Source organism: Eulemur rufifrons, chromosome 18 (assembly GCF_041146395.1).
Source record: "Eulemur rufifrons isolate Redbay chromosome 18, OSU_ERuf_1, whole genome shotgun sequence".
In the NCBI taxonomy this organism is placed as follows: domain Eukaryota; kingdom Metazoa; phylum Chordata; class Mammalia; order Primates; family Lemuridae; genus Eulemur; species Eulemur rufifrons.
This window is the reverse complement of record NC_091000.1, coordinates 52,345,609-52,370,871: the sequence shown is the minus strand read 5'-3', so window position 1 is coordinate 52,370,871 and position 25,263 is coordinate 52,345,609. Positions and strand designations below refer to the sequence as shown.

At 41.0% G+C, this 25,263-nt stretch overlaps 1 protein-coding gene across 1 annotated transcript in view; it reads left to right on the top strand.

Annotated features, from left to right (window-relative positions):
• Positions 1-19,294, top strand: part of CDKAL1 (CDK5 regulatory subunit associated protein 1 like 1) — a 582,236-nt gene extending 562,942 nt beyond the window's left edge. The window contains exon 15 of the mRNA XM_069493178.1: positions 18,827-19,294. Within this exon, the coding sequence (XP_069349279.1) occupies positions 18,827-19,018 (192 nt within the window). The 3' untranslated portion in view covers positions 19,019-19,294. The remainder of the gene's footprint in view (positions 1-18,826) is intronic.
• Positions 19,295-25,263: the final 5,969 nt, after the last annotated feature.

Sequence of the window (25,263 nt, the reverse complement as noted above, 5' to 3'; positions counted from 1 at the left end):
AAGGAACAGGCAGACTCCCACGGCAGGGAAGGCTAAGGGCAAGAGGAAAGAATCGGGCCCCTGAGCTTGAATCACTCATGTGTACAACATGCAGGCAACGGCTGGGCTCTTACGATATGTTTCAGCTTTTATTGAACGTAATATTATCTAGGCACAGGACTAAATATTGGAGATAGAAATAATGAATGTGGTTTTGGTCTTTGATGAGATTTTGGTCTGGCAGTTCTTCTGGTAATACTGCTATTCATTGTGGCCCTTGGGGAGAGGCGCAAGGGGTAGGGAAGTGGTCCTATGTAAGTACACTCGCTGCCCTGTGTGACAGTTACTCGTGTGCTCAAAGTTTTATGGATGATTTTCACCAAATCTAAAATGAATCTCATAAGAGCAAGAGGTATTCTTCATCATGAAAGCAGTGAGTGGAGAAAGCTTTCTTATGAGAACCAAAGCTGTATTCAGCAGCAGCTGAACCTGAAAGACCATCTAAGGCCAGCCTCCTATCCCTGCAGGCTACGCCCAGGGAGACTCCAGGAGAATATCATCTCCTGTGATGGTTTGAACCCAAGAGTCCAGAACTGCTCTTTAGTACTCTCATTTGAGCTACATTATTTCTCCTTGTAAGTGTCTTTATTATTCGGTCAAAAATTATCAGTGCCAAGTATAGTATGTCTAGGACAGTCCTAGTTTATACCTGTTGTTCTGATACCATTAACAATAGTGCCTTTTTTCCCCACTCCCCAAAATATCCTAGTTTGGATGATAAATTGTATGGTCATCCTATGAATTCCTAAAGTTGATCTAGCACTGTGCCAAGCACCCCTTGGGATACAGATGTCTAAGATGTAATCCTGCCCTCAAGGAGAGAAAATCTAGTTGGGAAGAGAAGATAATGTCCTATGGTCTGGATGTTTGTCTCCCCAAAATTCATATGTTGAAACCTAATCTCCAATGTGTTGGTGTTAGGAGGTGGGGCCTTTGGGAGGTGGTTAGGTCATGAGGCCAGAGACCTCATGATTGGGATTAGTGCCTTTATAAAAGAGGCCCCAGAGAGCTACCTTGACCCTTCCACCATGTGAGAACACAGCAAGAAAGCACTGCCTACAAACCAGAAAGCCCTCATCAGACACCGAATCTGCTGGCACTTGCCAGCCTCCAGAACTGTGAGAAATTTCTGTTGTTTAAAAGCTACCCAGTATATGGCATTTTGTTACAGCAGCACAAAAGAACTAAGACAATATGTGCCTATGAAACCAAATCTGTAATATCTCAAGTACTAAGTTGGATGGCATCAGATCATAAGGGGTTGGAAGATAGGAGATCTCTAAAGACTTGAGTATCAAGGAATGTATGGGTCAAGGATCTTTGCAGACAACAGAAAACAGTTGAGTTAGTTTAAACGGGAAGGGGGTTATAAAGGAATACAAGATGGTTCAAAGAATTGTTGGGAGGGCTGGGGAATGAATAATCTTGGCTGAGTTTTCCAGAACCATGTGGGAGCTGCTGTTAAGAGGTGTTGCCTCTGCCCCACACCCTGTCTGCTTCCTCATGAAGCTTACTTCCCAATCACTGTCTCACATGTTACCCCTGATTGTGGAACCAGGGTCTAGTGTTTGCACCCTGGGGACAGAAAGGTTGGAAATGGTTTTTGGAATCTGTATTAGTGGGAACTGTCTGTGTGGAAAGAGTATTCAAACCATTTCCACTACAGAGGGTTTCGTGGATGTGGTGGGATTAGAACTGGACTTCCAAAGTGAGAAAGACTTAATAAGGCAAGTGAAAAAGGAAATTGTTTGTGAAAGTCAAGTGACAGAATGCACAGAATAAATCTTTCTTTATTTGAGCATCCATAAGCAGTGTGGGCAGTTGGAAGGCAGAGGGAAATAATATTCCATATGAAGAGTGGGACCTCTGGGTTCTGAAGTTAAATAGGGTTTTTACCTAACACATTAGACAAAGCACATGTCTTAGTCCCAGCTAAGGTAGGCTGTGTCTTGGTAACAAATTAACCCTGAAATCTCAGGCTTAACGTAACAAAGGTTTGTTTCCTGCTCACACTAAGTGTCTAGTACCATTTAGTGGGTAAAGTCAGGGATCCTCTGCTCCACAGAGTCACTCAGGGACCCAGGTGGACTGCCTGTCTCCATGGCAAAGACAGAGAATTGCTGTCAAACCAGGCTTTTCACTGAGTCAGCACAGGAGTGGCACATAGTATTTCTAGTCATATCCATTGGCTGGAACTATTCACGTGGCCCCCCCTAACTTCAAGAGTCTGGAAAATACATATTTCTATATAAACACAAAGGAGTAGATATGGATGAATACCAGAAGTTTCTACCATGCCTGTGGGAAAGTTTTTGAGCAGGAGTATAAATACAGTAAAAGTCTTTTATGTGAGGGAAAGCCCCTAAGGGCAGGGTCTGCTGGTCTGCTTACCACCTGCTCCAGCCCCCAGCACAGTGCCTGCCCCATAGTTGGTACTCAGCACATATTTGTCAAATGAACTTGGCTTTCAGTGATATGCAGGGTGGAGTGGATGAGTTCTACACCAAAGGCTGGGAAGTTGAGAAACAGGGAACCTACATAATAGCTTGAAATCTTCTATTACTTCAACAGAGGACATTAATATATTCTTCTAGGGTTAAAAAAAAACATTAAAGTCAAACCACTCAGCCTGCTCTTTGAAGTCATTTGACATCTTGATAAGCAGATTGCAAAAGCCCATTCTTAAACTGATAATAATCTTGCAAATTTAAATTCTTTTCATGGGAATTTTAAGGATGGGTACTTTAGAGCAGGATTTGCTTCTGACCATAAATTTTAGTTTCCTTCTTTCCAATGATGAAAGTGACAGCCTCTTTCTTCTATCACACTCAGAGTATTGACTTTATGTTATGCCTAAAATAATAGAACATTATTTTTAAATAAATAAAATGGAGTACACTTTACAAAATAGAGTATGTTTGTTTTCTAACATAGTTTGCAATGTTCTAAATTTAAAGGACTTTGGAGAAACAAATTTTCTCCTTTCTATCTCCCAAATGCAATTCTATGAAATTACTGAGAACCAGAAATATTCAATCCATATGTCAAGTCATTTATCTGGGAAAGTTATCTGGTAGGAAGTCAACCCATAAAATTAGGATGCTGTACCTTTCACATTTACACCTCTTCAGAGAGAGATTCAAAGGACAATAAAAGCAAACAATCATTGCTGACTTTATCAAGATCAGCATTTTCCTTCCACAGGCACCTGGATCCCAGGGCCTCCTTCTTGAAAACATCTATTTAAAAAGAATAGAGTACTCTTAAGCACATGAGCTTTAGGGTGGGAATGTGAGTTTGGAATTTTGTCTCTATCCCTTACTAACTGTATGACCGTTGTCCTATCACTTACCCTCCGTAGATATACTTTCTTATCTATAAATTGGGAATAATAGACCCATTTGATAGGGTGGTTTTGACAGTGAAGTGAGATAATGTGTGGAAAGCAACCAACACTACCTGGCACAGAGTAAGTGAACAATGAATATGTGGTCTGGGATTGATGGGAAGGTGATAGTGAAGAGTTATTTGGGACCTAGTTAATCAAGATACTTACCAATAGTGTCTTGTCCTTGGGCATAGATGATTTGCCCCAATCACATATATACCATGAGAAGAGGACTTGGGGCATAAAGTATTTGTAAGCAGCAACAGCATTTGTAAAGGGCAGTTACCTAAAATAAATACTTTGTGATAGTGTTTTTAAATCCCTGCTTTTCACTGACTTTCTTTTATTATTAATACGAGGGCAGTTCCTCTGAACAATCACAAAGCCTCCATGGTATAGGATAGTGCCGTTCACTGCAGTCTTCTTCTCTTTAATATTATTGTGGGAGGTGATTTTTCCTTGCCCTGTATTATATTAGCTGAAAATAACACAAACAGCCTGGCTAGTTAGTCTCCCTGTTTCTACCCTGAGTAAAAATCCAAATTGTGTCCCTCTTCTGCTCAAAACCATAGCATTCCATATGACCTAGCAATTCTGCTCCTACATATATACCCAAAAGAATGGAAAGCAGGAACCCAAACAGATACTTGTACCCCAGTGTTCAGACCAGCATTATTCACAATAGTCAAAAAGATGGAAACAAGCAAGTATCCATCAACAGATGAATGGATAAACAAAATGTGGTCTGTGGCACAATGGAATTTGATTTAGTCATAAAAAGAAGTTCTGACACATGCTACAACATGGATAAACCTTGAAAACACTATGCAAAGCAAAATAAGCCAGATCAAAAACAGTCAAATATTACATGATTCCACGTATATGAAATATCTAGAGTATGCAAATTCATAAAGACAGAAAGTATGTTAGAGGTTTTTCTGGGGATGGGGATGGAGAGTTATTTCTTAATGGTCACAGAATTTCTATTTGGGGTAATGAGAAAGTTTTGGAAATAGTGGTAATGTTTGTACAACGTAGTAAATGTAATTAATGCCACTGAATTGTGCACTTAAGAATGGTTAACATGGTAAATCTTATGTTACATAGACTTTACCACAATAAAAACTTTAAAAAAAAATCTAGGGTTTCCCAGCATGTTCAGAGGGAAAACCAAAGACTTTACAATGGCCTGCAGGGCCCAGTGCCTGGACCTTTCTCCCCTCAAGCACCGTGGGCCAGTCACCCTGGCCTCCATGCTGCTCCTTGAACATGAACACACCAGGCCTGTTCTCTCCGGAGTGCCTTTCCACCTGCCAGTTGCTCTGCTGGGAATACCCTTCTCTTAGATGTCCACATGGCATGGCTGCCATCCGCTGTATGCAGATCTCAGCTGAAACGCCACCTTCTCACTGAGGTCATCCTGGGTGACCCTCTGTAAAATGACAAGCCCCCACCATCTGTCACAACCTAGTACTCCCTATTCTTACTCTGTTTTTCACCATGGTGCATTTACCACCAAACATAATAAATATTTACACGGCTGTCTCCAGTTAAAATGGAAGCTCCATGCATGCTAGGACTTTGCTTCTTCCACGTCTGTGTTCTTAATGACTAGAACAGTGCCTGGCATGGAGCAAATGCTCAGGAAATGTCTGCTGAGTGAATGAATAAATGAATGAACAGATTTGTTCTGGAAATCTATGTATACCCCTTACTAACAAGGATTGCAGGACTAAATATATGGCCACTATGTATCAGTTATCGTTTGCCATGACTAACAACCACAAAACCTCATGGAGTTCAGCTGATCTCGACTGGGCTCACTCACTCATCTGCAGACAGCTGTAGGGTAGCTCAGCAGCTCTTCCAGTCTTGGTGAGGCCTCGCTAACATGTCTGGAGGCTCTGCAGGCAGTTGGATCTGGATGGCCTCAGCTGGGACTACTTGGTGAATCAGCTGTGCTCCACTTGTCTCATCCTTCAACAGGCTATCCTGAGCATGTTCTCATGGTAAAAGCAGAGGAACAAGAACAGCAAACAGATGTGCCCAGGTGCTTTTCAAGTCTCTGTATGCGTGATGTTTGATAACAGGCCATTGGCCAAGTAAGTCACATGGCCAAGACCCAGGACAGCACTACAAAGCTGTGGGAAGAAGGCACAGGTACAAGGAGGTCTGAAGAATCGGGACCATTAATGTATTCAGTCTGCCACAGCCTATGAAAATCTTAGCTTTTTTCCTGTGCTCTGTGCAACTTTCCGCCCTCTTTCTATATCCCCACAAGAAATCACATTCTGCTTCAATCTTAGATCTCATCCTTCTAGCCCTACAACTCAGTGTCTGGTTTTTAGATGTTGAGGTGTAAAGTTGGAAGGGCTGGATCTAGCAAAAAGAATCTGAAATGCTAAAAGGTAGTGGAAGATAAGGGACCTTCTCCTGGTCTTTTCTATGAGGAAACATCAAGTTCAAGTACTCTAGAGAGTGGATATTTTTCCCTGAGGTATAGTGTACCCAACAACTCAAAATTTATCACCCTTGGGGCCTGTGGTAGGCAGAATAATGCCTCCCCTCTTACCCCCGTGCAAAAAAAAAATGTCCACATTCTCATCCCTGGAACCTGTGTGTGTGAAATTGCATGGCAGAGAGAATTAAGGTTGCAGATGAATTCAATTTGTTAATCATTTGACCTTAAGGAGAGTAGCCTGGATTATCCAGGTGGGTCCAATATAATCACAAGGATCCTTGCAAGTGAACAAGGAAGGCAGGAGAATCAGAAGTCAGAGTGATGGGGATGCTGGCTTTGAAGGTAGAAGGGGTCATGAGCCCAGGATGCAAGCTAAGAAAAGGCAAGGAACTGATTCTCCCCTCAGCCTCTGGCCTCTGGAGGGAGGCCACACCTCACCTGATTTTCATCCCCTGAGACCTGTTTTTGACTTCTGAGCTCCAGAACTATAAAATGATAAATTTGTATTGTTTTAAGCCACTTGGTTTGTGGTAATTTGTTACAGCAACCATAGGAAAGTAACATAGGTACTGATTTTATCCTGTAGAATTCAAGTAAAAAACAAGACAGTGTGTACTGACAGCTAAGTGGCTACTTATGTCCCATTTATTTTCCACATTGGCCAGTCATTTTTAAAAAGGTGAGGGTAGATGGGTGGGGAACACCTTAGGAAGTAGGGTGCTAAAGGACAGGTTAGTTACTGGGGCCCATCTAAGAAAAGAGTTTTTTAGGGAGACAGCTTGGAGAGTTAATATTCTCAGGAAGCCCCAACACAGGTCTTGATCCCCACATCCTGGGCCACTTTTTCTACCTTTGACCAACCCCTCTCCCACCCCCATCTCCAGCCAAACTCTGCTGGAGCTTCTAACTTACATCCCACGAGCCATGATGGGATGTAGAGGCTAAAGCAATTCCATCTTGGATGCGAATCCACCATGTTGACTTCTGATTAACCCCAGTTCCAGGAATGCCTCTAATATTTCTACTTTACTGTTACTATAAATCCTGCCCTTAGATCAAAACAACGTTGATGTTATATCACTTTTCTGAACGTTCCTTCTGAAGCATACATGCCCCTTGCCTGTGGTATATAAGCCCTGGGTCTGGGGGTAAAGGTAGTAACAGTGTGGGTGTCTACCATCTTGTGGGTACCCAAGACATGGCTTCTGTTTGTAAGTTCCTATTTTAAATGTTTCTTTCTGAGAAACTGGATTTGCCAGCTTCTTTCTTTGGCCTCTCAGATCTCTCAGCCTTTTTGGGTACGTTTGCATAGACCTGCTCACCTTGGAACATGGGGACTTGAGATGGGCACTTACCGCAACAGTTTCCCAGCCTGGGTGATACACCTGGGAGTGGGTGCTGGGTTGGCCAGTGTGCACAGCTCCCACAGCCCCCACTTTACCGGATAATGCCCCCTATTTCCCAAATGGCTGTTTAATGTAAACCATGAGCAGCAGCAGTGTCAACGTGTTCTGGTTCCTCCACATTGTCACCCACACTTGATACTGTTAGGTTTTTTACTTTTTCCATCCTGGTATATGTGTATGTGAATTGGTATCTATGTTTTTAACTTGTATTTCTCTAATTAAAAGTGAGATTAAGCATTTTTGATATATTTACTGGTTTCCTGTATATATTTATTCTGGTTTTCTTTTCAGTGAAGAGTCTGTATAGAGTCTTTTGCCCATTTTCTTCTATTGGAATGATACCTTTTTATTGATTTTTAGGATTTCTTTATATAGTCTAAAGTCAGCTATATGTGAAGCAAGTGTCTTTTCCCAGTTTTCAACTTGTCTTAACCTCCTTTTTAAAAACTTTGTATATTTTTGTGATGCATTTAAGAAATTTGTCCCTACCTTCTGGGTTATAGACAGGTTTCCTCCCATATTGTAAAGTTTTGCCTTTGCCAAGTAAATGTTTAATCTACCTGGAATTGATTTTTAAGAATGGTAGGTAAGGGTTAAATTTCATTGCTTTATGTATGTATACCCAATTGTTTCAGAAAATTTTATTGACAATCTATCTTTCCTACTATTCAGCCATGCCTCCGTTACAGTCTGGTTTCCACACGCATGTGAATCGGTTTATAGCCCTCCCCTTGGCACCTTCTTGTATTAGTTATCTGTTGCTGTGTATCAAATCACCTCAAAACTTAGCAGCTTAAAACAACAAACATTTATTACCATGCAGCTTTTGTGGATCAGAAAGCCGGGTGCAGCCTAGCTGGGTGCTCTCCTCAGGCTGCGGTCGGTCGGGGTGGCAGCCAGGTAAGAGCGGTGGAGTCTCAGCCAGAGGCTCGGCTGGGGGTCTGCCCCTCACCCGGCTCGTGTGCTGACAACTGGTTTCTCACGGGCAGTTGCACTGAGGGCTCAGCCGTTACTGACTGGAGGTCAGAGGCCTCCCTCCGTGCCCTCCCACGTGGGTTTCTGCACAGGGCAGCTCACGGCGTGGCAGCGGGCCTCCCTAGGAGTGAGCTAGCAGAGTGTGAGAATAGTGGAAGCTACAGTATTTTGTGATCTAATTTCAGAAGCGATACCCGTCATTCATGCCAAGTATTATTAATTAGAAGCAAGTGAGTAAGTTCAGCCCATGGTCAAGGGGAAGGTTACATAAAGGTGCGGACACCAGGAGGTGAGGATCACTGGGGCTGCCTCCAAGGCTGCCTACCACACCTGTGTAGCAATATGAGTAATTAAATCTTCTAATATTAATCTTCCCAGTTATTTTAAGTGACATTCAACACGACCATTATTTTTTACTTCTTAAAAACTATTTGTATTCAAAATAGAAAGGGAGAATGGGCATGCCGTGGAATGGAGTTTTGGACGAAGGCGTAATAGAACTGAGGGATTGATAGGAAAATAGGTAGAGATGTGATCTTTCTTCAGATGGTTGGGGTGAGTGTAGTGTAATTATGGCATATACAGTCGTCCCTCGGTATCCGTGGGGGATTTGTTCCAGGAGACCCTCTGTGGATATCAGAATCTGCAGATGCTCAAGTCCCTTATATAAAATGGTGCAGTATTTGCATCTAACCTAGGCACACTCTCTCGTATACTTTAAATCATCTCTAGATTACTTATAGCACCTAATACAGTGCCTACACATCACTTCATTCATATGAATTCAATAAAGTACTCAGCATGTGACAAATTCAAGTTTTACTTCTTGGAACTTTGTGGAATTTTTATTTCCAAGTATTTTCAATCAGTGCTTGGTTGAATCTATGGATGTGTAACCCACAGATATGGGGAGCCAACTGTATGTACCAAGTAATCTTTCCTAACTAATTGATCTGCATTTTCCAAGCTGAATAACCATCATGGTGATCTGTAGGAAACATTTTACGTGTTAGCTTACCATTATGAGACTCTCTAAAACAGAATAAAGTACCTGCCATCTCCCTTATTCATTTTATGCAGTTCATGGAGCTCAATGATGCTAAAACCATATTTCCAGTGTCATTGAAAATGATACTTAGAACAGGATGAGAGGGTTACATTGTAATAACAGTTAGCATCACACGTGGCTTCTTTTTCATTTAAAATATAAACCAAACATCTGCCAACACACTCTCATGGTTACTTAGTTGGAAGGAAACCCTTAGGAACAATTATTTTGAGTTGAATTGTTAACTTGAAGATTAAGTTGAATACACCCAATTGTTATGTTCATCAACATCCTAGTTCAGTGCTTCCTGTGTGCACTCCGTGGAATGAGAATGGTTTCGGTTGTGGTTTAAGTGATCATTGAAAGGACTTCATCATCAGTAAAACATCTTGACCCAATTCACTTTTCATTTCTTCAGCTTTGCCACAGCCGGGGAGCAGCTTTTGTTTGTACTGATGCTTATCTCCAGTCACCTATTCGGAATGGATGAGTTCGGATTTCTGCATGAATGCTGTGGTTGCATCCTCCATACTTCTAAGTGTGCCCCTTGAGTCCTTCTTTATGTCAAGGCCTCCTCTGTGCATGTGTGCATATGTGTGCATGCATGTGCACATGTGTATTTGTTCATACGTATGTGGCTAATGTTTAGTTAGCAAGAGACTTACATGACAGGTTCTATAGTAATTTCAAAACTTTGACACGATAAATAAATAACTTGGGTTTTCCTTCAGTGTAGCTAGTAAGAGAACCTTCTCCATGTGCCTTTTCTTTGGATAAAAATGTTTAAATAACAATGAGGAAGCAGTAAAAATGAAGGTATCTCCAGCTAAGATGCCAGACCTCTGATGCCAGACCTCTTTGGTTTACCTTTTTAGCAAAGGTTACCACCACTCATTTTTCGTGGAACTGGAAAAGTTGTGTATAAACAAATGATAGTGCATCACCGTTGGCAAAGGTTTTTATGTTGTTATTAATTCTCGATCTGATTCTTCTGCCCTACTGCGCCCTTCCCTTGTTTTTGTGAATGTAACAGGCTCAAAATTAGGAAAATGTAAGCTGATTTGAATGGATATTTGGTGTTAAGCTAAAGAAAGATGAAGAAGGTTAAAAATGAAGGTATTCAGAAAGAAGCCCACCACTGCAGTGTCGAAAAGGCATTACAGTGACTGAGGAGACACCTTTGTTCATTCTTTGTTATCAAGAACAGACGCAGCAGTTTCTACAGGGATGCTGACTTTTGGGGGTGCTTCCTTAAGTTTATGTTTGAGGGATTAAAATATAATTATAGAAATACCTTATAATTTTGTATTCAAAGCAAACTTTTCAAAATCAGGAGATTGTGAGATTCTTTTCTGATAGTATACTGGACTGCATAATGTATGTTTTAAGAGCATTTCCTTGTGTTGGTCCCATATTTGGTTTCAGTAGGTCTTCCTCATAGCCCATATGCTCAGGCTCAGTGGGGAAAAAAAGTCTATTCTAAGCTCTAATTTTTCCTGAGACATGAGCTATCAGACATTTTTTTCTTTATCCCTGTTAGCTTGCACTTCAAGCTCTAACAGTGCCTTGGAGCCATGAGAAAAATTTACACTTAAGAAATGTTTTGAAGCCATTAAAATAAGTTCAGAGCTTAAGAGTTGTTTTCACATCTCTTGAGTCGGATGAAATGAAGTCTTACAGAAAGTAATAACTAGTTGAGGGCAGATGCTGAGCTTTGGGTTTTGATATGATTATCTCTTTCTTTTATTTGGCGCAGTGCAAGTCCGAGGGTCAGGCATTCTGGAAGAGAGGGATCATTGAGACCATGCAGGAGCACATCAGATCTATTCCTGTGGTGGATGTCAAGGCAAAATTATTCAGAATATAATCAGAAATGCATTTGATCGTACAGTGGATAGTTTAATAATTTATGTTCAGCCTTATTAGCAAAGCCCTGTGTTTACTTTGCTATCACCAAAATAAGATAAAAACCCATCCATGATATTAAGATTAGAGTGTTTTTGTGTGTGTGTGTGCTCAAGCTTAAAATTTTTTCTTTGCAATTTTAATGACCTGATAGCAAGTATACTTTTGGGGGGAGGGAATGAGGGAACAATTTCATATGAATAGAGTCTGATGGAGAATTGCTCATTCCCAAAAAGTGATACAGAAAAGCTAACAGTATTGTGCTCTCATCATGTGAGTGTGTGACAAAGGCCTTAAGATGTAAATGTTTTTCCAAAATAAATGGAAAGGCATCATTAATTCCGACTTCAATGTGTTTATCCTGTTACATTCCAGTGTATGTATAATGCTGATGGACTATGCATATAACAGTTTTTGAACATAGACTTAGAGTAATGGAAAATACTAACATTTTTGTTTTAGAGATAATTGGGTACTCTGGCACTCCTAGTTATATGATAATAAAATGCCCCCAATTTGGGGAATGTCTGGAAGAATAATGGAGAAAGATAGCTTGGTCCCCTTAATCCCCTGTATGTCCTGGTATCTGGTAATGACATGAAGCACAGGGACAGGGTTGTCTTGTCAATTTGAGGGAGCTGGCACGTGGGATGCGATTACGGGCCCTGGCAACACCTGCAGGTGTCAGGGACAGAAGAACTCATTTAGAAGCTGCACTGCAAGATGGGAAGACAGGTGGCAACTCTCTTACAGGGATATCTTTTATTTGAGCAGAACCAGACCAACTGTTCCTCATTAAAACACATCTCGCAACGTGTTCTAATGTGAGCGCATCAAGTACGTGTGCACTTGTATGTGTGCGTGTGTGTGTCTGTGTGCGCAGAGCACACTCAGCCACGTGCCATCTACAGGTCACATTTACAAAGTCTCAACATGGCTCAGAACTGCAAGACAGGTAGCATGAAATGTCCCTGCATAACTTGAGGCTGACTTTCCTAGAATGGCCCTCTGTAGGAAGACACAAAATAATACCATTACCTCCAGGAGATGCAGTGGCAAGTAAAATTGATAAAATCTATTTGGCGGGAATCTTGATATTGATAGTCATTTTAATGATTATGCAGCACCTTGTGTTTTTCTCATTTATTTATATCAGACTATAAATATGTCTCTGATATATTGCTATGGGGCTATGCTTAGTATGAGTAAAGCCAAGCCTCTCATCTGCTTCACCATTTCTACCTGCCGTCTGAAAGTTGTGCGAGTGACTTAAAGGCAGGATTAACTCGTATTAGCTACTCCATTGGGCAGTTTGGAGGATTAAAGGAGAGAATGCACATGGAGTACTTAGAGCCCTGTTAGGTACATGGTGAGTGTTCTGTAAATATTACTTCTTCTACTTAGTATTTTTACACAGAGCCTGTCCTCTGCCTTCCTTGCTGGATCCTTATGCTTCTGGTTCTGCAGCCATATTCTGTATTACAGTTTGTCAATATTTTTGATGAGGAGGAGGAGGAGGAGGAACTGCAGGAGAGACCTCTGAACAGTAAGACTGCCTTCCATTGGAAGCCCATCTAGCTCCTAAGAAAAGGATACTTGCAACTATATGAAGATATGAGCATAGAATGCAAAGGAACAGCTCTACCTGAACTGAGCACACTTTATGGTGGGATGAGAGCTTGGGGACTCACATGTGCCATGAGTGGTAGGCACAGTAATGCTCCCCACCCCCAAAGATGTCCACGTCCTAATGGCCAGAACCTCCAGCTATGTTACCTTGCTGCCAAAAGGTACTTTGCAGATATGATTAAGTTAAGGATCTTAAGATGAGGAAGTTATTCTGAATTATGTAACTGACTCCAATGTCAATCATAAAGATCCTTATATAAAAAAAATCCTGTGCTACAGGCTTTGAAAATGGAGGAAAGGGCCACAAGCCAGTGGATGTGGGCAAACTCTAGAAGCTAGAAAGGACAAGAAAACAGATTCTTTCCTGGAGCCTCCAGAAGGAGTACAGCCCTGCCAACACCTTGATTTAGAACTTCTGACCTCCAGAAATGTGAGAGAATAAATTTGTGTTATTTAATACCCTAGGTTTGTGATACTTCTCTGTTTTCCAAACCACACCCCTATGATGTAACCATAATAGCAGCCCTTTGTTCTGAACCTTCTGTATTATGGGCATTCTGCCTGCCTCTGGGCACATTATTTCTAACCCTTTCAACAACATCTTAAGGTAGGTGTTGGCATTCCTACTTCTCAGAAGAGGCTTGGAGAGCTCAAACCACCTAGGATCACATGGCTGTCTGACTTGGATTCAGTTTCTGGTATGCCAGAATTCAAAACCCCTGCTCATTCATTACACTGTGCCTCTTCTGATGATATATTCATAGGGAACAAAAACAGCGTGGGTCAATTAATCATATCTGAGAAGCAAATACAATAGTGACTTTGTAATTTTACAAGAATATCTGAGGCCATTTGTATTCTTCTTTAGAACCACAAAGTACCATGAGTTTTAAATGTTTAAGACACTTAATATATACATATATATGTGTGTGTGTATTTATATATATATTTCATTTAATCCTCAAAACAACCCTGTGATGCACAAATAGAAACAGTACCTCCTTTTTGCAGGTGAGGAAATGGAGGCAAAGAGAGGATGAATAATTTGCCTAATAATCTTCAGATGGAACTGAGATTTGGAGCCCAGAGCTGGAGCATTTAACTGCTCCTGAAACCAAGTCCTGTCTGTTCCTCATGGTGTTGTTAAATGTGCTCGAGTTAAAAGCATCTCTTTCTATTCCCCAGCAATACACGTATAACTGCTAGAGAAGGGGGAAACAGAGATAGACTGTTGTTACCATCCCAACTGTCTTTAACTGATCGAAATCTGATCCCTAAAGTTTCTGAACATAAAAGTTTTTTTGTTTTTTTAAATTTCAGTGCACATACTTGGTTCTGCTTTAACAGATTTATTACTTTGATAGGCTTTGATAATCTCTACTTTTAGAAATTAGTAGAATATGTTTAAGAGTTAGCAAGTAAGTAGGTTTAGAAATCAATCAAGGGAGCAGTGAGATTTACAAGGGAGGAAAAACCCATGTTAATCAAAGTTAACACAGAGTGCATGATGGGAATTCTCAGTGTGCACCTTAGTCTATTGTAACTGGATAAACACATGGATCTTTCTGATTGAACAAAGGTCATATCCTGCCTTGTTTCATATTTCTGTTTTGAAAAAGGCATCTCTGAGTGGAATTCAAGTTCTTAAAAATTATATTAAGTCTCAGAGTTGACATTCAGTTTGTTTTAATAAGCAGTAACATTTCTCAGATTTGGTATATTATACTTTGAGAGATGCAAATGCATCTTGAATCTTAGAAATCAGTAAACTCAATCATGTTTAAAAGGTTTAGGGAGGGTTGAAGCCTTCCGTTTACTTTCCATAACTATTGACCATAGTAAGTTTTCTTCTAAAGTCAATTATATGCATTGCTCCGTGAGTGTTTTGTGTGTGTCAACTTTTATCTTTCTATTGGCTATCTATAATCACTTCACCTGTAAGCAATTTTTATTACATTATAGAAATGCTACATTATTTTCTATTCATGAAGCTGGGTTCTGACTGTGTGGACATCTGCCACAGTGTACATTTACATGTTTGACCATCTTGGACTTCATGAGAAAGACCTTGTATTTCCCGTATTTCTAAATTACTTTTCCTTTAGTATCACAGTGGTAGTGACAACTGAAGTGTACAAAGCTAGCTGGCTACTGATTATTCTGTCATCTGAGAAATATTTTTTCAATCTTCTATTTAAAAATAGCATCATCAAAATCCTTTAATCAATATCTTGATTTGGGCCGGGCGTGGTGGCTCACGCCTGTAACCCTAGCACTCTGGGAGGCCGAGGTGGGCGGATCATTTGAGCTCAGGAGTTCGAGACCAGCCTGAGCAAGAGCGAGACCCCATCTCTACTAAAAATAGAAAGAAATTATATGGACAGCTAAAAAAAATATATAGAAAAAAAATTAGCTGGGCATGGTGGTGCATGCCTGTAGTCCCAGCTACTCGGGAGGCTGAGACAGGAGGATCGCTTGAGCTCAGGAGTTTGAGGTTGCTGTGAGCTAGGCTAACGCCATGGCACTCACTCTAGCCTGTGCAACAGAGTGAGACTCCGTCTCAAAAAAAAAAAAAAAAAAAAAAAAAAAATCTTGATTTGGTAAAATGTGAACATAATAAAAGAAGCATAGCGCAGTAGAGACAGGCTACCTTTTCCCTCTCCTGATCTGTTGCCAAGCTTCCATCTTCAAGAGAGTGGCAGGTCACATGGGCTTTTCATGGCTGCATGTGCCTGCTTCTGCTTTTCCAGGTGATTCTGGGATGCAGACTTGTCCACTAGGAGTAGGAGGGAGTTTCAGCACAAAAATACTTTTTATGGGACAGTTATGTTTCAACGTGTTCAATGTTTAAGGGGTGAAAAAAAAATAATGCTCAAGGAAGAATGATTAAGTTGAACTGGACCACAGATAATCCACTCTGCTCATTTAACAGGTAACTGTTACATTTTGAGCAAAATTTTATGAAAAATGAGTTGGAAGGAAGAAGAGAAAGAAATTTTATGAAATGGTTATCAGAAATGTAAGAGGTTTCTTTCAGGCCAAGAGCATAGGTACATTGCCTGTACCGCAGCTGTATAAAGCAGCATGTATTATAAACCCAACCAAATGCTTAAGGCTTTAAGACTCACCTAGTCCTGCCTGGGTCAGCCTGACCCTGGCTTGGCACCACTAATCACAGAGCAGCAGCTTCTTGAATTTCAGGTACAAAAGCAAGGTCAAGCATTCTGAACTGGGGCTTACAGGCAGGATAGATTTTCCCTGAAGCTAGTGGAGCCAAAGTTTCAGGGCCTCTCACTTTTACAGACCCTTTCCAAGACCCTACACCTGATTTTGTATTCATATTTTTTTTCCTTAAAGAGAAGGCTTCTAGAGCCACAAAATCTGTATCCATTCCTGGGTGAGGGTGTCTGTGAACCTCCTGAAGTAACATACAGACTGTGAGTATGGCTGTGTGCATATGTACATGGGGCCTCCATGTTTTTCTCGAAGAGTCTATAGTCTTCATTGGCATCTTAAAACCATCCATGAGCTGGGCACAGTGGCTCACTGCCTGTAATCCTAGCACTCTAGGAGTCCGAGGCAGGAGAATCACTTGAGGCTAGCAGTTCAAGACCAGCCTGGGCAACATAGTGAGACCCCATCTCTAGAAAAAAATAGAAAAATTAGCTGGGCATGATGGTACATGCCTGTAGTCCCAGCTATTTGGGAGGCAGAGGCAGGAGGATCACTCAAGCCTAGGAGTTTGAGGTTGCTATGATGATGCTGTTGCACTCTAGCTGGGGTGACAGGGCAAGATTCTGTCTCAAGAAAACCCCAAAGAAACAAACCATCTGTGACTCAGAAAGGTTAAAGAACTCAGGCTTAGGAGAAATTAATAAGCCTTTAGTTCTAGTCTTATAAAACCAAACTTAGGAAGTGATGGTTTAATTGCTAGAGGCAGCAGTCCATGACTCATGTTAGAAGAGTGCCCTGAATACATCACAGGATACATTGGTTACCAGAGACAGAGATGGGCATGTTCTTGATGGTTACACATCTCACTGGAATACACACCCTCATGTTCATTCATTCCTAAATACTTCCTGAGTGTCTGTTCTATACCTGCAGCCATGCTAGGGTCCACGAGTTCAGAGATGAATTAGGCAGCCTTGCTGCTTTTACGCAACTCACATAGCTTCTATCATTTCAGCCAAAGGAGAACTCTGCATTCTTTCTTAAGGTTGCCACATATGTATGATTTCTCTCCTTGAGACCCTGAGGTCTCATTTTTAATCAAAATGGAAGCTTGTCAACATATTCCCTGCTCCAAAATATCACACAAAAAGCCAGTCCCATAAGACAGCTGTCTCCTGAGTAGCTTGGGTGCACCACGGAGCTCCTGCCATTGCCGCCTCCTGCTGTGGGAGAGATGGCTCCACTCTGTCCAGCTGTGTGTCGCCCTGTTAAAGACTCCGAGTGCAGGGAGATCAGCATGGTATCGGCCCAGATACCTGAGGAATGCAAAAGTAAATAATGGTTTGACTATCATTGGGGTTGAGAGATTTACCCTTGTTGCTAACTGCTTTATTAATTTTGCAGTTAGTCTCCTACAGTCAAAGCCAGAATTCTTCCCACATCAATCCCATGTAAATATTAGCCCATGGAAATTGGGTAGTAGATGTTGTTTTCATTTCCCCATTCCATTCCTATTCTTCATACCTTTCATCACCCACTTATTTGACAATCCTGCTGACCCTACAGCAAAAGTCTGTCATTCCCTCCTTTCCATCCCTTCTGCCATTGTCCCGATGTAGGTGCTCATTATCTCCCATGTCATCTGTGACCATAACTCACCACTAGATTCTCCGCCCATTCTTCTCTGTCCCCTCGGTCCACCCCACACGCTCCTGTTAGCGATACCTTCTGTAAAGCACCATCTCCCGTGCCTCTGCTGTGCACGGTGAGATACAGCTGCCCCCTCAGCAGCCGAAGGTGCACCAGGAGATTGTCAGAGAGCTTGCAAGGGAAGACTAAGCAAAGTTAAATGGTTTTCCACAGCATTTTGTGCGTCCTTGTTTCTTGTTCTTCCAGAGACATGCTCTGTACTGCACGGCCTCTGGGTGCCCCTCCTCACTGTTCCTTCCATCCAGTATTTCTCCTCTGCTTCCCTAGCTTACTCCGTCTCTCAAAATGTCATTCAGGTTTCAACAAGGGAGTCCGTGTTACGTGGGAAGGCACCGATTCTAAAGCAGGTACATAAGGTGAAAATCTCATATAGTGGAATCAAATTGTGCTTCGAAACAATAGAAACTCCCCCGCCCCCTGAAAATAGCCAGGCGCTCCTTTCTGCGCTTCCCTGGACACTAGTTAAGAAGCCCCTGAACAGAGACCACCTAAAAAGCAGGGCCATCGGTTCTTGAGCTCCTTGTGCGTTCTCCAAGCAGGGTTTTCCAACCTTTTCCATGTCTGGCATTCAGAGACAATGAGAGTATTTGTATGGCACATCAGGGAACATTGAGGGGACTGCGAGGAGGGTGGGTCCCTCTTGTCTCTCAGACCCCTCCAATCCCTCCTGCAGCAGCGGACCAGCTGGGAATCTCTGGCCTAGGGATGTGTTTGCTGAATAAAATGGCTTCCAGGTTTTTTTCTGCCACTCTTCTGTTCCTGAGAAAATATGGTTACATCCCTAAAAGTTAAATACATCTGTGATATAACTCCACTGTATACAAATTCTACCCTTCATGAATTCTGCCTTGATTCTCCATAAACACTGTCCATCTCTCTCATATAATTCATCTGTGGTCTGTAAAATCATGAACTTGGCTGGTGCTTCAAGGAAAGAACTGTGACTTATTCATACTTACCTTAGGGCCACCTGGCCCAGGGTGGGTGTTCAAATGAGCACCTTCTAGGAATGAATTGACTTGACTGATACCACAACAGGACTTTCTCTGCATCTTAAAATCATTTTTTCTTCTTTGTTTGTCTCTTTATAGGAATTTAGAAATCGGTTTGGGAATCACCAGAGTCCAATACCCAACACCCCTGCTGCAACTTCACGTGACTCAGTGAGTTCCAGAATGGCGCCGCAGATGCAAAGACTACACCAGGACTGGGCACTGAGGATGTCTGTGGGTGTGGCTCTGTGTGGTCTTCTTCTCACTTTTTTGGTCAAGATCTATAACTAGAACACAACTAAATGAAGCACCTGTGAAGAAGAATAAATTTTCTAATTAAAATCTTCAGTGAACAGGAGGGCGACCACATCAGTTCTCAAAGGGTAATAATTCGTATGGGTCCCACTGCCCGCCCTTCAGCCATGCTTTTTCATGAGGCTCCCCAGTCTCACATTGAGTTGGGCCCACTGGTTATTTAACCTAAAACCCAATCACAGCTACCATAACATATCTTTCAAATTAAACTCCCTTTGGTTTATTTTTAGCAAGAAATGCAAGTGGCAGCATTTCTCCAATCTTCAAGTCAGAACCTAATTGTACAGTGGCTCTGGTCATCTTTTCCTTATATGGAAGAATTTTCAATGTTTAATAAACATTTTTAAGTGTATCTTCCTCTTCATGCTTTGTTTGGAGTCCCAGTGCTACGAACATCTTATTTTTCACAGCAGATGTGTTCCTGAAAAGTTTATATGGAAACCTATTTGGGGAACTTGAATGCTTTTGGAATGTGCAGTGAGAGTCTTCCAATTAACAGATGCCTGGCAACGTTCTGTGAAATACGAGGAATCACCCACTTCTGTAGCACCCACAAACTTTGGAAAACTGGATTTGTCTAAAACAAACTGTGCCCCTTTTCTGACACTTTTGATCAGTTAGATCAAATGCTTTTATTTCTTCCTGACATCATTGGTCCTTACTAATTGTAGTGATTTCTCTCAAAAAAAAAAAATAGATATAATAAGCAAATCCTTTGTTTATCAGAATTAAAATAAGCTATTTGTGTGGTATAGGCACAGGACAATCAGGTGCCTGGTAGTTACCATGGGATTTTTTTCATCTTGAAACACCTCCCCACTCCATTCAGTTCCTCCTTTGATCTCAGAAGAGATGTTTCAGCCTTTTATGTGTTGTTTCAGAAATCTAAATTAAAATTTAATTATGTCATCAGTTGGTGATCTAAAAAGTATATACACTTTAGTGTTAGTACCTTTCTCCTGAACCTGGTATGTGCTCCTAAGAAGTACTTACATTTAAAATACAAAGATCTTCCTGGGCCGCCTTGAGTCCTTCGGGTGAACATGCACTCGGGAGCACCCCCGCTGCTCAGCAGGGACAGGGAGAAGTTGACAGGTGCCTACCGTGTCCCTCCTTTCTTGAGCTATTTGCTGTCATTTCTTTGTTAATAAACAGAGTGGGCTCCAGTGTGGTACATATTTAACAAAACCCTAGCAGAGAGAAAAATGCCATCCAAAGCCTGGAGTCACGCTAGATAGGACTTAAGGAAAGCTTTACACCCATAACTGATAGAGACAGAAAGGGTTTTTTTCTACTTCCCTTTTCTCTTTCTCCACTCTTTTCCTCACACCCACTCATCTATTTCTTTCCTCCCTTCTAGCTCTGTGCTTTCCTCTCCTCCACTCCCCTTCCTACATTTTTTCTTCCTGTAAGAGAATGATCCTCTTGACCATCTGAAGCCACTGCGCCCCATCACCCTCCAGGGGGTGGCTCCCCAAGGACGTTTAGGGGGAGGCACGTGCAAGGGATTTTCTCCCCTCCTTGCTACCACTGGCGCTTACCCTCTATTAGGCTGCAGCTCCACTCTGCCCTTTGGTCCAGAAAGGGACCAAAGCCACTGCCCTGCAGCAGGGACTGGCCCCTACATGATGCCGTCACCATATGGTGACCAATTGGTGAGGGGGTGGCCCTCTCAGTGGTCTAGAAATCCAGCTTTCTTTTTTCCATGAGCTCCTGCTAGAGAGATGCAGAAGAGAAGGATATGGTGGGCATCAAAAACAATTCTCTTGTGCACAGGACTCTGAATGGGACTGAGCCCGGGAGCCACAGGAGCAAGTGTGGTCATCAGTAGAGCTATTATCTCCCAGCCCATCTGCTTCCGCGCCCCCTAGGCCCATGGTGCACCTGTACTTCTCCTGCCCCTTTGAAGTTAGGCATGCCCACGTGGCTGGCTTTAGCTGATGAAATGTGAGTGGAAGGGTTGTATCTTTCTTTGGGGCAGACATGTTTAGATTTTTGGTTCACCATGTGCTCTTCCCACTGCTGCGGTGATCATGAGCCCACGTGTCGGAATGAAGCCTCCCTCAGCCCTGAGTTAGTGTGATGAGCAGAGCCCCCCACCCACGTGTGCTAGACATGCACCGACAAGCAAGCAATGTGCTTTTGTTGTGTTGGGGGTTGTTGGCATAGCATAACCTGATTCGTACAAAGAGTCAGCCATAATAGGATGCTTGACTTGCAGGTTGTAAACATAGTTGTTATGTTTTCTTCTGATTTTTTTTAATCTGTCACTCTCTCCTCTGCCAAGAAGGAAACCTATGAAGAGATCTTTTCCATGGTTTGGTCAGTTTATTTATTAAACTAAACTCTTTATTAAACTAAACTCTTTACTAAAGTTAACATATATATGTACATAAATCACAGGGATTTCCTAAAAGCAAACACATATGGTAGCCAGCACCAGGAGGCTCCCCATGCATCCTCCCAGCCTGAAAAGTAATTAAGTATTCCCCCTAAAAAGTAACCACTATCTTTATTTCTAACACTCTAGATTGATTTGCCTATTTATTAACTTTATATAAATGGAATCATAGTATGCACCATGTCTTGTCTGCCTTCGTTTGCTCAACATTGATCATGAGATGCATCTGTGTTGGTGTGTGTACCAGTAATTCATTCAGTTCATTGCTGGATGGTATTCCATTGTATGAATATACCACATTGTATTTATCCATTCTACATTTAAGTTTCTCATTTTTTGGCTATTATCAATAATGCTGCTATGAACATATTTCGGCACGCATATATAAATATTTATGTGGTGAGTATATGTCTAGGAGTGGAATTGCTGGGCATAGAATTTGCATATGTTCAGCTTTAGCAGACACTGCCAAATGGTTTTCTGAAGTGGTTGTACCGGTTTACATCCCCACCGGCAGTTGCCATGAACTCTGCCATTCTCCCCACTATTTTTTTTCTTTGTACCTTTATATTCTTCAGCAGACTTCGCTGTCTCCCTTCCCTGGGTCAGTCCTATTTTAATAATAATATTGATAAACAGTAACTCTCTAGCCCTTAAATGAGCTAGATGTTATGAGGTGTACTTTACAGGTCAAGCAGTCCTGAAGAAATAACTTTGATATAGGTATTATTATTCCCATTTTACTGAGAAGAAAATCTAAAACTCAAAAGATTAAGTAACTTGTGAAAGAGGCACAGAGCCTTTAAATTTAGAGGCAGGACTTGAAAGCAGCCCAACTGCAACGTGTATGCTCCTCTACTATAAAATTTTTCTACTGCCTTGTCCTGTCTTTGACCTAAACTTGACCTGTGCCAACAGATAGGTATCTAGGATTGACCATGCTAATGCCTGGGTTCTGGGAGAGACCAGCCCTTCACTCTGGATTGTCCTGCTCCAAGAATGTACATGGCACTTGATAAACTTTTAAAATAAAGATTTATTAATCAGATTTTTTTCCCTCCCTCCCTCCCTTCCTTTCTTCCTTCCTTCCTTCCTTCCTTCCTTCCTTCCTTCCATTTGAGAATGTAAGGAATTCTTTGGTAAAAAACTTTGCTTTGTTTCTGGAAAAATGTGTCTAAACATCAGATTTCCATATGTCGTTCAGTCAAAACATACGCTGCTTCTATTGCCATCACTCCAGGTTGAAAACTGCAGTGTATATTGTAAGCTGTCATGGAGGGAGAATCAGAGTTACAAATAAAACTTCAAGAGGTTTTGTCATCATAAAACAAACATAGAAAAATGAAGGAAGGAAGAAAGGGAACAAAGGTAAGAAAGGAGGGGAAAGAAAAGGAAGGGGAAATATATTCTTAAGGCTTGAAACAACAGCAAAAAAAGTAACCATGTGAGATGATGAACAGGTTAATTTGCTTGACTGTAGTAAGCATTTCGCTAGGTATATGTGTATCAAAACATCATGTTGTACACCTTAAATATATACAATAAAATATGAATATGCACATTTTTCAAAAAGGTTTGCCTGGCCCCCAAGGCACCCCATGGTGCTGCAGTAGATTCACGAGCGTGCCCTGGGATATTTTAAATCTTTGAAGGAAACACAGCAACATCTGTCAGATGCCAGGCAAAATACTAGCTCAAAATAGTTCACAGTTTTCAACATTAGATTGTGCAACTTTTTTTTGATGACACCATGTCTTTATAAGACTGAATTTTCAGCAGTTGCTGTGCTAAAAAGCAAGTATCAACTGAAAATAAATGCGGAACAAGAAATGAAGATTGGTGATCCTATTCCAAAGTTTGAGAAGTGATGCAGGGCCCAAAAGATGCACATCTGCTATTAATAAGTAATTGTAATTTTAATATGAAATAATATTTTTCAAGTATTTTTTCCAACTGTTCTTATGAAATATTAAGGCATAGATACTGATTAAGTTGTCAGGATCTACCTACTAAATAAAGAGGAGGGTGAGCTATTTCTTTTGTCCTAGGGGTGCCATGAATCAAGAAAGTTTGAGCACCTCTAGGGTACAACCTAAGTTAGAGGATCCATGCCAAGTTTAATCCGGAGTCCTAATCACTTCTTAGTATATTTTCTTCTTATTTTAAAGAAATAGCTTGTCAGTAGCATGTTTTGATAAATTTATACTTGGGTTGCCATTGAGTTTGATTTTTATGATGTTGGAACTGTAAAGGAGTTAAGGATCTGAATCAACTGGGTTCACGTCCCAGTTGTTTGCAATACAAATTTGAGGCAGTTACTATAAGGAAAGAGTGTGAAATTTTTGACATCGGCAAAACTTTGATTTAAATTCCAGCCAGGCCGCTGTGTCTCTTTGACCCTCATCTATAAAATAAGGTCATTGAAAGATGAAGTGATATCATGTATATCGTGTGCCACATATCATATTTTATATTAGCCACTTAAAGGTGAAAACCAATTTTATAAGTAAAGTTAGGTGTTTTAAATTCTGATATCAACACGTAACCACCAAAAAGATTTATATGTGGAATAAAAAGATTCTTGCCCCAAGAGATTCTAAGTTTGATTCTAACAAATGCAGTAAAGGAAGAAAAATTCAAAGAAAATGGATTGCAGCTGTATTTGAGGAGATCAAATTAATGAATAGTGTGGAGCACAGATTTGAGTGGCCATTCTAAGATCAAGAAGGAGACTTTCCATAGCCAAAGATGAAAAGAGCAACCAGATTAATAGGGAGGCCTAGAATTCATGCCCTCCCCAACCCTGCCTTGGGGATAAAAGGAAATGCAGACACTATTATTCTTCATTAGTTTTCTGTCAATTATTTCCTCCCAGTACTGTTTCCCAGAGTTCCATAGCCAAAATATCTCAACTGTGTAGAAGTCGAAGCAAAGAATTTCATTTGGTCTCTTAGTCTTCCCAGTTTATGGGCATCTGAATACACTTATGAATACTAATGAAGCAAGTCCCCAGAAAGAAAAGGAGGGAAACAACCTTGGGTCAAGGTAAGGGAAGACCTGGAATTCAGAAAAGCCTGAAGAACTAGGAATTTTAAGTCCTGGGTTTATCTAATCTGCTTTTAACATGCCTAATTAATCATAACTATAGATGTCTGATTCTAAGGCCCAATACCTGCTTTTACCACTGCTATTCAACATTGTTCTGGAAATTCTACTGAGAGCTCTTAGACAACAAAAAGAAGTAAAAAGTTATCAAGTTGCAAAGGAAGAGGTAAAACTTCTCTATTTTCAGATGACATGATCTTATGTATAGACAATCCCGAAGAATTCACAAGAAAGCTACTAGAGCTAATAAATGAATTTAGCAAAGTTATAGATTATAAGACCAGCACACAAAAATCAGTTGTGTTTCTGTACACCAGCAATGAACAATCCAAAAAAGAATCTGAGAACACAGTTCAATTTACAATAGCATCTAAAAGAATTAAATACTTAGGAATAAATCTGACAGAAGAGGTGAAAGACTTACATGCTAAAAACAAAAAAAAAATTTAAGAATATCTAAAGATGAAAAGTCATTCCATGTTCATGAGTAGGAAGCCTAGCATTGTTAAAATGTCAGTACTACCCAAAGTAAGCTATAGATTCAAAGCAATCTCATTTGAAATTCCAACAGCCTTTTGTGCAGAAATGGAAAAGCCAACCCTCAAATTCATATGGAATTGTGAGGGACCCTAAATAGCCAAAATAGTCTTGAAGAATAAAATTGGAAGACTCACACTTGCCAACTTCAAAACTTGTAATAAAGTTACAGGAATTA